Source organism: Macrobrachium rosenbergii, chromosome 20 (genome assembly GCF_040412425.1).
Source record: "Macrobrachium rosenbergii isolate ZJJX-2024 chromosome 20, ASM4041242v1, whole genome shotgun sequence".
Lineage (NCBI taxonomy): Eukaryota > Metazoa > Arthropoda > Malacostraca > Decapoda > Palaemonidae > Macrobrachium > Macrobrachium rosenbergii.
In genome coordinates this window covers 6,947,635-6,960,000 of record NC_089760.1, presented here as the reverse complement: position 1 = coordinate 6,960,000, position 12,366 = coordinate 6,947,635, and the positions used below count along the sequence as shown (strand labels likewise).

Sequence of the window (12,366 nt, the reverse complement as noted above, 5' to 3'; positions counted from 1 at the left end):
ACTGAAAAGGTGAAATTTCTATCATGTCTATGGACAGTTACATCAAGAAACTTCAAATTACAATTTGTTTCTTCCTCTATAGTAAATTTTATAGAAGAAACTAAATTATTTGGTTTAACGAGAAATTCCTGGAGATTTTCGTGAACTGGCCAGATACAAAAAATGTCATCTACATACCTAAACCATATAACTTTTCGGGGCAAAATTCTTGGTAAGAATTTTGTCTCAAAAAATTCCGTGTAAATATTGCTAAGGACAGGAGATATGGATTACCCATAGCCATACCAAACTTTTGTACAAAAAAATTCCCCATTGAAACAAAATTTAGTCTTTGATACATAACCTTATAAGATTTGTGAGGTTTGCTGCAGTTAAGGGAATGTCATAACTTTCTATAAAATTTACCGTAGAGGAAGAAAGAAATTGTAATTTGAACTTTCTTGATGTAATTTTCCCAACAGTGTGTGGCAACTGCCAACGTCTGATTATAATGTCTTATGTTCTGCAAGTGTTGTTTGCTTCGCTCTTTACAGGCTTTGCCAGTCTCGCCATAGTACCCATCTTCACAGGCTAGACCCGCTGGCATATATACAGCAACACCCCTTCACATCTCTCCCCCCTCTACCAACTTTTTGTTTCTATTTTATTCCTAATGGTGTAACAGGCAGTCTTGTGTGATCTTTTTATAACCATGGAATTTTCGCTTTTTTTTTTTTTCAGAGGAAGCATGGGGTTGCCGCCATACTTTAGCGCTACTGTATTTCTTCGGAATACTGTTGAGTTGTGCCCTTCGGGTAAACCTCTCCATTGCCATTGTGGCCATGGCAGGAACGAGAATAGATGAGGTCAAGTACACCACTCGCCTGAACCAAAGTGGGGCTTGCCTGCTCCCTGAGGATGGTTACCTTCTTGGTGACAAACAAGCGATAGTAAGTCTCTTTATTATTGGTGCCAAACCAACCTTACAAGGAATTCCTTTATTTTTTTGTATCTTCAATCACAGATGTACAAGAGGGGAAATTTTTCAACCTTTTTAAGGAATATAGAGAAAATTTCACGATTTGCTAAGTGTGATTGCGTAGCAACTAAACATTTTGCAAAGTAGACTTTGAGGGAACACGTTGGACCATAATGCAATTATGCAGCAAGAAATTTATGTCTAGTTTTCCAAAGTATCCTTTTTGCTTCATTTATTCAATTATTCATTCACAAGTAATCTCTCCAAGGCCCTGCTTGACAATGGAAACTTCCGGATATGATCTCAAAACGCTACGGGTGTGAAGCGGCAACTTCGTACCCTTACCCCCATTCCATGTCAATACCGAATAACAGTATACACTACATATATACTTATAAGACACAACCAACACACTTTAAACTGAAAACCATATGTGAAACCAAAATTAACCACCTTATTTTCCTATATCTGGGATGAGATAGTGTATACATACACTATATGCTTATACACAACACACAATACAGTACAAAAATAAACAAGTAAAAAATGTGGCGAAGTTTCTTCAGCGTAATCGAGTTTTCTGTACAGTGTATAATCAAAGCCACCGAAAATAGATCTATCTTTCGGTGGTCTCGGTATAATGCTGTATGAGCCGCGACCCATGAACTTTAACTATGGCCCAGTGGTGGCCTGCCCTACATCGTTGCCAGACGCAAGATTATGGGTAACTTTAACCTTAAATAAAATAAAAACTACTGAGGCTGGGGGGCTGCAATTTGGTATGTTTAATGATTGGAGGATGGATGATCAACATACCAATTTGCAGTCCTCTAGCCTTAGTAGTTTTTAAGACCTGCGGGTGGACAGAAAAAGTGTGGATAGAAAAAGTGTGGACGGACGGACAAATTGAATTGAATTGAATAAAGAATTTAGGCCAAAGGCCAAACACTGGAACCTCTGAGGTCATTCAGCGCTGAGACGGACAGACAAAGCCAGCACAACAGTTTTCTTTTACAGAAAACTAAAACTAAAAAAAAAATAAGCAAAACTGTCTCTCTCTCTCTTGCCCCCAACACAGTGCGGTAGGTATATTGTACAAATGGTACACTACCATATAACCTGGGCAACATTTTTTCTCATCTTCTCTACACAATATAAAATATCCTTGAAAAAACGAAAACAAAACTTTTTCTTTTGCTTACCTGTCGTGTTACTGAAACTGTGTATAATGGATGGACTTTTCAAAGCTTGGGAGCAGGTTTACACTCTCCTCCCAATCCTCTAACACCACTGTATCGCTGACGTCAAGTAGCTCCAGTACCTCCTCGAGGTCATGAAATAGAAATAGGTTGAAGAGGTACTGAGGTGCCTAGATGGTCTGGGTTATTAGACACATCAGATTCTTGGCTGAATGAACCTCGCACATCACCCTAGGGTGCCAAATTACTCGCCTGCATTTCTGAGTTATGTACTGAAAAAGTGGACGGGGATGGGCTTGGGTGCAAGGGAGTTAGGGGCATATGTGCTGGTTGTGATGTAGACTTGTCTTCACTGTTATTGTTGTCTTCAGGGGCTCCCTCCTGCATCTCCCCAGAAGTATCTGCAGCAGTAATTTTATTGTTGAGCAAAAGTTGGAAGCTAGGATTGCCACCATCGTCATCCAGCTGCTCCTGCGCATTATCCTCCGGAACATTGTTGCTTCCCTTGGCAAGTTGGACACGAGTCTTCTATGCCAAAACCTTGGAAGTTGATCGTGCCCTCATTCCCATTCAGGATATGGTTCTGAGTATATTTCAGGGTCTGTACAGCGACATTCTTCCAGGAATCTGTAAAGTTGTGGATGACAGATTATAGTACATACTTTTGAAGATTCTCCACAGCCTGTTTGCCCTGTGTATCCAAGCCTTGCTCTTTCTCCTCTCCCACCTCAAACATCACCATCACCCCCTCCAGGAACTTCATCCAGTATAGCCGTTTTGTTGCAATGACACCACCTTGACCCCATGGCTGAATGAGTGTAGTCGTATTAAGAAGAAAAAACATCAATAATCAACTGGATTGTGGTAGGGAGCGTAGGCACATTGTCAGTGAGAAGCAAAGCCTTCACCCAGTGTTTAGCAATTCCAAGGTCCTGTGTCTGATGATGAACAACCTCCTTAGAAAAGCGATTATGGAAGCATTCAGAGGATCTTGGAGGTGAACCAAGCCTTTGTCAAATGATACCAAATCACTGGGAGATTATCCATCTACCGATGCAAGGCATGTGATTGCTTTAAACAACCAAATACAACTGGTTTACAATGATGTCCACCAGGAACATTTGCACAACATTTGCACATAATAAAGCAGACACGTTGTTTCAAAAGCTTTTGAGCAGGTAAGTTCTTTTCCTACTCATAAGTCAATGTATTAGTGGGCAAGGAGCAATAGAATAAACCACTTTCATCAGCACTGTAGACTTGACTTAAAATTAGACCTTTTGTTTCACCTAAGCCTTCCAACTTCTGCTGAAAAAAACTCTATTCTCTCTTTAGAAGCATCTAAAGCTTTGCCATGAGTCTTCTTATTGGGAAGCCCATACTGAATCTTGAACCGAAACAGCCAACCTTCAGCCAACTTTCAGATGCCTTACAGTCCACAACCCCATGCAAACCTGTGAATTTCATTGCAGCAGCCTTCTTTTCAGCACTGCACATGCTAGCAGAACTTTGATGATGAAACCAGATCTAGGTTGATTGCTCAACTTCATGGCAGGTTTTGCCGTCACCTTGTGGGCCTGACCCCTGGAAGTCTTGTTCCCAAAGTCCATCACGTACTACTTCACCTTGTCCTTGGGTGATCTAATGTCCTGTATGGTAGACCAGACAATGCCATACTCCTCTATTGACCAACCTGTCTCGATCCTCCTGATCTCCAGTTTCTTCTGAGGTGCCAGATCTTTGTGGCCCTTTCAGGTGGTGCTGAGCTATACACTGCATATACAGCACCACACACAGCAATAACAGCACCTGGAACATTGCAGGCACCACTACAAAAGCATCTTGTTGAGGGGAAAGCATCATGACACATGATCACACAGCAATCATTCTGAAGAATAGTGAGAACTGACACACAACTGGACAAAAGAAAGAAGCACGCTTCGCTACAAAGTGCACTGCTACTCTTTAATGTAGGCAATTAGAGAATGCTGTTATCATGATATGATGTTATGATGCACATCTAAACTGCCTCAGCCAATTAAAAGCGATAAACAAAGTGACTCGTAATGATGTATCAAGTGACTAATGAAGTCAATAGGTCGTGAAAGCTCTTGCATACAGTATATATGTATATGTATATATATGTGTGTGTGTGTGTGTTGATTTCCGGATAAAGCGAAACCAGATCATTTAAGAATTACTGTACTTATATATTTAATCAAAGCTTAATTTAATTAAAGTCAAAGTGATCTGACATTTTCTACTCAAAATGCACGACAGAACGCATAAGCAAGTAACTGCTTATAAATTGAAAAAAACATATTTTGAATTCTGAATCTGTTGTTTTATGCAGTTTTTGAGCAAAGAAAAAACTATACCCAAGAACCATGTGGCTAGCAGAGTCACCCTTTCAACAACTGAGCAACAATTTTTTTTGTGATTTTTAAATTTTCTTTAATAACGTGAACAGAAACTTTAAAACTTTCCGAACCTTTTTAGTCTTTTTTTTTATTCAAAATACTTTTGAAAACTTATGAATATGGCCTTGAGAAGTGTGCTTACTTATGAATGAAATTGATATAAACTCTGAGGTCAGCATTGGAGTCATTAGTCATAACATAATAATCATTAATTTATTGTCCCGGAAGTTGGACACCTAACCTTTATAAATATCATTTAAGATTATGCATGAAATCCATATACAATACACCTATGGAGTGTTACTTCCCCCACCCCCACCCCGTCTCTCTCTCTCTATTCCCTAGAGCATACATAAATTTTCTTCCAGCAGAAGTGCGGCAAAAAATGTTCTTAACAGTCATATTCGACCTAATGAAGCTTCCCGTCAAAAGCGACGTCTCATTTCAAAATAAAATGGATTTTCCCTGCATTTATTGCACTCCGGTTGTCGAATGCACTGAGCTACAAGATTGTTCATTTGACGTATAGCTAATTTAAGCATATTATGTAAGAACACAGGATTGAATAAAGTGTTGACAGTATTACTACCAATGAAATTGTTTTTGGATATCATAATTTATCTCAACTCTTGTGATCTATTAACTCATTCTAAAATTGAACGGAAACCTGTACTCCAAGGGGATGAGAACCGTCTATTGAAAAGACGAATTTTTAGCCCATTTCTGATTGAAAATGTCCAAACACCCCAAAACTGTATGGAAAAACCTCTTAAAGAAAAAGATGTCACAATAAGAACTGCAAGCGAAAAATCTAGGCCGAAAGATCGGCCACGTGCAGTTTTTTTGGGGGGAGTCCGTCCAAGGTGGCCTTGATCCTCACCGTGAAAAACTGGGAAAGTCTACGGCCTAGGTTTTCCCGATTTCGCGGATTCACAGACAACAGTCAAAATGATTAAATTGAAATTTTGCTCTGGAAAGCTGTGAACTTGCCAATTTTGCTGCACATCTACAGATAGGTACTTTATGAAAGTTTGCAAATGGAGACCAACCAATTCATTATCGGGAATTGGGGGACGGGGTCGAAGATGGCCATACATACACACACATACACATACCCTTTAAGATTTATATAAGGTTTCCACAGGAAGGCGACTTCGACTGGGACGCAGGAGATCTGGGCTTGATACTGGGAGCATTCTTCTGGGGCTACACACTCACCAACTTCCTGGGAGGTCGAGCAGCCGAGCATTTGGGCGGCCGTCTCGTTTTCGGCATTGGCATCGTGATCCCCGCTTTCCTCAGCATTGTGACGCCATTCTGCGCTTACCAGTCTAAGTGGCTCTTGATTGCTAACAGGATACTGGCAGGAGTCGCTCAGGTAAGAATCATTTGGTTTTTCATCATACTGCGTTCACGCCTCACACTGAATGTTACCTTTACCTAACATGCGTGCACAACCAAAAGTTCAAATGCAAGAAAAATGTTTTGCCTGTATTACAAAGATTTCCATTTCGATAGTACATTTCAGATCAAACTATCTGGTCAACTAAAGTAACATCTTGATATAGTTGCGTTTTCACACACTTTGTTACCATAAAAGTTCGTTGTTTTGCGGCCAGACGGACATATGCGCAATTTCTTTACTATAGGGCTTCCACAAAATTAGGAGGACCCAAACAGAGGCTCATCAAGGCCGCAAAGATTTTATAGAATGCCTAGGTAACAAGTTAAATACTGTAACAATTGTGGAAACTGTTTAGGAAGCAAATCACTAGAAACACAATTTGTATCTCTGCAGGGAGGAACGCTTCCAAGCTTGGCAGTTCTTATCAGCACTTGGGTGATACCAAAGGAGAGATCGAAATTCACAAGTTACGTTTATATAGGTAAATGAACCAAAGTCTTCTGTTTCAGTCGTCCTTTTGCCTAACACTCAAGAGCTACTGATTTGCCATCAACATGGGTTTATGTACACGTACATATGCATACACACACACATATATATATATATATATATTTCTACATCTTCCCAAGCATCCAAGCTACCGAAAGCTTAATTTAAAACTCAGAAGTAAGGATGGTGGAGGCCCTTTGTTTTTCAGAGCATGAGGCCGTGAGGAGATTAATTTCTGGCCAGAGGCAGAATAAACCAGATTAAGAGAGAAGTGCGGCTCCTGTAGCAACACCTGGAATAGGCTCACCATGAGCCTATTCTCGCGATTCAAATGATGCATGCACGTAGAGGGACGACACTAACCCCTTCTGCATTTGGAAAACATCATAATCCCTGACCCGCGTTCTTAAAAGGCCTGACCGGAGGAACTAGATTTGAGAGACAGATCTGGATGCGAGCAAGTCACATCTGCCCTTTGCACTCCTGTCTCCTTCAGAGCACCATGCCTCTACCACGTGGTCCTATCTTGTAGGGGGCCTTAGTATTCTTATCAGCGAAGCCTTTTAGCCCTCCTCCGCTGCCATTACCCACACTGAAGCCACCTCTTCTATAAGGTAAAGTGATCTGTTGCAAAGGTTCTTTTCATTCAGCCACACTGTTTTAATTCTTGCAGTATACTTCCTATTTCATTTCTAAGCGCCAATATTTCCATATTAACCTCGCCTTGTTAGAGCAGTGCTATGAAAATTCCAGTGCTTGAGTAATTACATAAAATAGTGTGTTCAAGACATCCATGTTACCCACCATGCACCGTCTTGTCCTATGCATATTTTACTGTGTCCTTACTGGCCTTTAATTCGTAAATCTCTCCATTTATAGAGGGATCCTTAGCCGTGGAATTCTCCCTTGATTGTGCCTTGCCTGTTGTGAACCCACGGGGCCCCTTATCAACATTGTCACAGTGACGGATATACCTTCAAGTGTTCCTAGTTATAATTAATCTCTCTGGCCTCACCTGCCTGCTTAGTTCTTTTTTGTTTTCTGATTGCTCATTTAAAAGTAAATATACGCAATCTTAAACTTACCCTAAAGTGTTTGCTTGCAACTGCCTTGTGAGTAGAGCCATCAGCTCAGTTATATTCCTCCTTTCCCTTGGTTTTTTTCGATAACCTGAATCAACAGCGGTCAAATACTAGAAAAATATTGAGGTAAGTAAATAAATAATTCATTTGGAGTATATACCCGGATCATGATAAGCATTTCCTCAGATAAAATCGTATGTATATATATATATATATATATATATATATATATATATATATATATATATATATATATATATATATATATATATATATATTTTTTTTTTTTTTTAATGATATTGCCTTGTAATATGTATATCATTCCATGATTTTGATATATTTACTGTTCTAGCTGTGTATTCTGCATATTAGTTTTAGTTATATATGGATGTCTTTGTAATGTCAGATCTCAAAAGAGTTAGTGATTTAGGTTAATAATAACATAGTATATCAGCAACACGTGTGTGTGATAGCGAGTGCTTTGTTTTCTTCGATTATCATTGTGAAAGATGACGCATTGACAAGCGAGAGATAACAGTTGAGTTGTGTTAAGATTTCATTAAAAGCTTTGTTCCATATGATTTTCTGGTAAAGACGTGTACCTTTTTAAGAAATACGAACGAGTTGTTGCACCAAAGCACATGGCAATTGTGTCATGTTTAAGAGTACATTGCTCTGATCACGTATTGTTCTGATCACATCCCACACTATTTTCTGTTTGAGTCAGGTACGCCTTTTTGAGAGTAAAAGCACATCTCGATTGATTATGTCATGTTTTGTAAGATTACATTGCTCTGATCGTGTAGAGTTCTGATGTGTTAGTTTTGGGCCCAAAACGTTTTGCCTTAATAATGACGTCATCTGAGTGTTTTGCTCCTATAGGGAATCCTAAAGTTTGCTCATTCTGATTTAAGAGACCTTTCTTGTGGTTCCCCCCTCCTCTCTCTCTTTCTTCAAAAGAGAGAAGTTATTAACATAAAATATTTGTGTGGTCATTGATATTAGTTTTAGCTTTTGAGATCTGGTGGTAGCAGTAACAAGAGTATATATTTGTAAAGGCACCTATCAAAAGTGTATTTTGTGAATCTTGAGCAGCTGCATTTGGGTGATTTTACAAAAGTTTTCACAAGCTTGCGCAAGGTAAAGTGAATTTTACTCATTATTACCATGGTATAATAAGGTGTATTTAGGGATTTTTGCCTAGTGAAATTGTTTTTGGTAAACCTTTAGTGTATTTTTGTGTGTTCTTGTGTTTGCAATCTCTTGATTTTTCACATTTTATATATTGGTGATTTAACATTTACTTACTTAGCATTTTAAGTATTTTTTGATATTTTAACATTGCATACTTGATTTAATTTTCATTTACTTAGGTTTTCTTTTCAAATCTGAGGTATTTCTGAATAGTTGAAGTTTTGCTTTATTTAATTTCTTGATAATTAACCTTTGTAATTTAGAGTTAATTAAATTATATGTTGATTTCAAGTAATAGTCAATTTTTTCAGACTGTGAATTCTAATAATAAAATTTGAATTTAAAAATAAATTTTTGTTTTTAAAGGCAGTGTTTCATTTATTGACCGCCAGTGAATAGGATTAATTTTGTGCATAAGGCAAAGTGATAAACATGTTTTGTTCCATTAGTTTTGCTGAAGTGAATTAAGACTAGGGAAACAGTTAAAGTTGTTTGATGCAGTGATGTCCTTTTACTTTAGTATTTTTGTTTAACTGTTGAAACCTCACACTTGTTTTGATAAACTTAGTCTGATTTTTCACATGATTAATAAGCTTTTTAAGGGATCACTGTTGCCTTTAGAGTAATCAGTCGTAATTTTATTGTCATGATAGTTCAGGTATCTGGCTGAAGTGAAGTAAAATTTTGAATACTGTGATTAGTGGTGTAATAACCAGGTACTTGGAACACATCGTGACAATATATATAACCTATGTATATATGTTTATATACATGTATATATGTATATACATATATATGTATATATTATATATATATATATATATATATATATATATATATATATATATATATATATATATATATATATATATATATATATATATATATATATATATATATATATATGACTCTTTATCACATCACCGTGATTCATATACAATCAGTAATATACAAACATCCTTTAATATCCAATTCGCTCTACCTCGGAAATAATATATTTTCATATATGTTACCGAAGGGGAATTTTTTAGTTGATAAAGAGTTCGTCGTCCCATGGGCTCGAACCAGCGAAGGACAAGAACTCAGGACTACAGTGGACTCTTTAAACCACACGGCCAGCAAGTGAGGTATAAGTGGATATCGCCTCCCATATACAAATCCCCCGTCGAACTCAGGTGTTTTGTATTTAGTGACTATATCCACCCACCTCTGCCATGTTGACCGTGTAGTGCGTTTGTCGCACGCAGCCATATTATGACTTTTTATCACATCACCGTGATTCATATACAATCAGTAAGCTACAAACGTCCTTTAATATCCAATTCGCTCTACCTGGGAAATAATATATTTTCATATATGTTACCGAAGGGGAATTTTTTAGTTGATAATGAGTTCGTCGTTCCATGGGCTCGAACCAGCGAAGGACAAGAACTCAGGACTACAGTGGACGCTTTAAACCACACGGCCAGCAAGTGAGGTATAAGTGGATATCGCCTCCCATATACAAATCCCCCGTCGAACTCAGGTGTTTTGTATTTAGTGACGATATCCACCCACCTCTGCCATGTTGACCGTGTAGTGCGTTTGTTGCACGCAGCCATATTATGACTTTTTATCACATCACCGTGATTCATATACAATCAGTAAGCTACAAACGTCCTTTAATATCCAATTCGCTCTACCTCGGAAATAATATATTTTCATATATGTTACCGAAGGGGAATTTTTAGTTGATAATAAGTTCGTCGTCCGTGGGCTCGAACCAGCGAAAGACAAGAACTCAGGACTACAGTGGATGCTTTAAAACCACGGCCAGCAAGTGAGGTATAAGTGGATATCGCCTCCCATATACAAATCCCCCGTCGAACTCAGGTGTTTTGTATTTAGTGACGATATCCACCCACCTCTGCCATGTTGACCTTGTAGTGCGTTTGTCGCACGCAACCATATTATGACTTTTTACCACATCACCGTGATTCATATACAATCAGTTAGCTACAAACGTCCTTTAATATCCAATTCGCTCTACCTCGGAAATATATTTTCATATATGTTACCGAAGGGGAATTTTTTAGTTGATAATAAGTTCGTCGTCCCGTGGGCTCGAACCAGCGAAGGACAAGAACTCAGGACTACAGTGGACGCTTTAAACCACACGGCCAGCAAGTGAGGTATAAGTGGATATTGCCTCCCATCTACAAATCCCCCTTCGAACTCAGGTGTTTTGTATTTAGTGGCGATATCCACCCACCTCTGCCATGTTGACCGTGTGTGCGTTGTCATACGCACCCATATTATGACTTTTATCACATCACCGTGATTCATATACAATCAGTTAGCTACAAACGTCCTTAAATATCAATTCTCTCTACCTCGGAAATAATATATTTTCATATATGTTACCGAAGAATTTTAGTTGATAATAAGTTCGCCGTCCTGTGGGCTTGAACCAGCGAAGGACAAGAACTCAGGACTACAGTGGGCGCTTTAAACCACACGGCCAGCAAGTGAGGTATAAGTGGATATCGCCTCCCATATACAAATCCCCGTCCGAACTCAGGTGTTTTGTATTTAGTGGCGATATCCACCACCCTCTGCCATGTTGACCGTGTAGTACGTCTGTCATACGCAGCCATATTATGACTTTTATCACATCACCATGATTCATATACAATCAGTTAGCTACAAACGTCCTTTAATATCAATTCTCTCTACCTCGGAAATAATATATTTTCATATATGTTACCGAGGGGAATTTTAGTTGATAATAAGTTCGCCGTCCCGTGTGCTTGAACCAGCGAAGGACAAGAACTCAGGACTACAGGGGACGCTTTAAACCACACAGCCAGCAAGTGAGGTATAAATGGATATCGCCTCCCATATACAAATCCCCCGTCGAACTCAGGTGTTTTGTATTTAGTGGCGATATCCACCCACCTCTGCCATGTTGACCGTGTAGTGCGTTTATCATGCGCAGCCATATTATGACTTTTATCACATCACTGTGATTCATATACAATCAGTAGCTACAAACGTCCTTTAATATCAATTAGCTCTACCTCGGAAATAATATATTTTCATATATGTTACGAAGGAATTTTTAGTTGATAATAAGTTCTTCGTCCGTGAGGCTCGAACCAGCGAAGGACAATAACTCAGGACTACAGTGGACTAAATACAAAACACCCAAGTTCGACGGGGGATTTGTATATGGGAGGCGATATCCACTTATACCTCACTTGCTGGCCGTGTGGTTTAAAGCGCCCACTGTAGTCCTGAGTTCTTGTCCTTCGCTATTTCGAAAGCCCACGGACGATTTAACTTATTATCAACTAAAAATTCCTTCGGTAACACATATGAAAATATATTATTTCCAAGGTAGAGCGAATTGATATTAAAGGACGTTTGTAGCTTACTGATTGTATATGAATCACGGTGATGTGATAAAAAGTCATAATATGGCTGCGCGCATGCATAAACGCACTCACACAGTCAACATAGCAGAGGTGGGTGGATATCGCCACTAAATACAAAACACCTGAGTTCGACGGGGATTTGTATATGGGGAGGCGATATCCACTTATACCTCACTTGCTGGCCGTGGTGGTTTAAAGTGTCC

The 12,366-nt window shown here is 38.8% G+C and overlaps 2 protein-coding genes and 1 long non-coding RNA gene across 10 annotated transcripts in view; 2 read left to right on the top strand and 1 right to left on the bottom strand.

Moving 5' to 3' along the window:
* The window catches only part of LOC136849032 (putative inorganic phosphate cotransporter), a 40,299-nt gene that overhangs the window by 18,100 nt on the left and 9,833 nt on the right, over positions 1 to 12,366 (top strand). For all 4 annotated transcript variants that reach the window (XM_067121923.1, XM_067121920.1, XM_067121924.1 and 1 more), the window contains exons 2-4: positions 721 to 929; positions 5,722 to 5,955; positions 6,376 to 6,463. In XM_067121923.1, coding sequence (XP_066978024.1) covers positions 822 to 929; positions 5,722 to 5,955; positions 6,376 to 6,463 — 430 coding nt within the window. In that variant the 5' untranslated portion in view covers positions 721 to 821. The remainder of the gene's footprint in view (positions 1 to 720; positions 930 to 5,721; positions 5,956 to 6,375; positions 6,464 to 12,366) is intronic.
* Positions 1 to 12,366, bottom strand: part of LOC136849030 (sphingomyelin phosphodiesterase 5-like) — a 77,219-nt gene that overhangs the window by 59,672 nt on the left and 5,181 nt on the right. The window lies entirely within an intron of this gene.
* LOC136849033 (uncharacterized) lies at positions 6,950 to 7,556 on the top strand. Its single transcript, XR_010856204.1, has 2 exons — positions 6,950 to 7,085; positions 7,351 to 7,556. It is a non-coding gene; the product is annotated as an uncharacterized lncRNA (long non-coding RNA).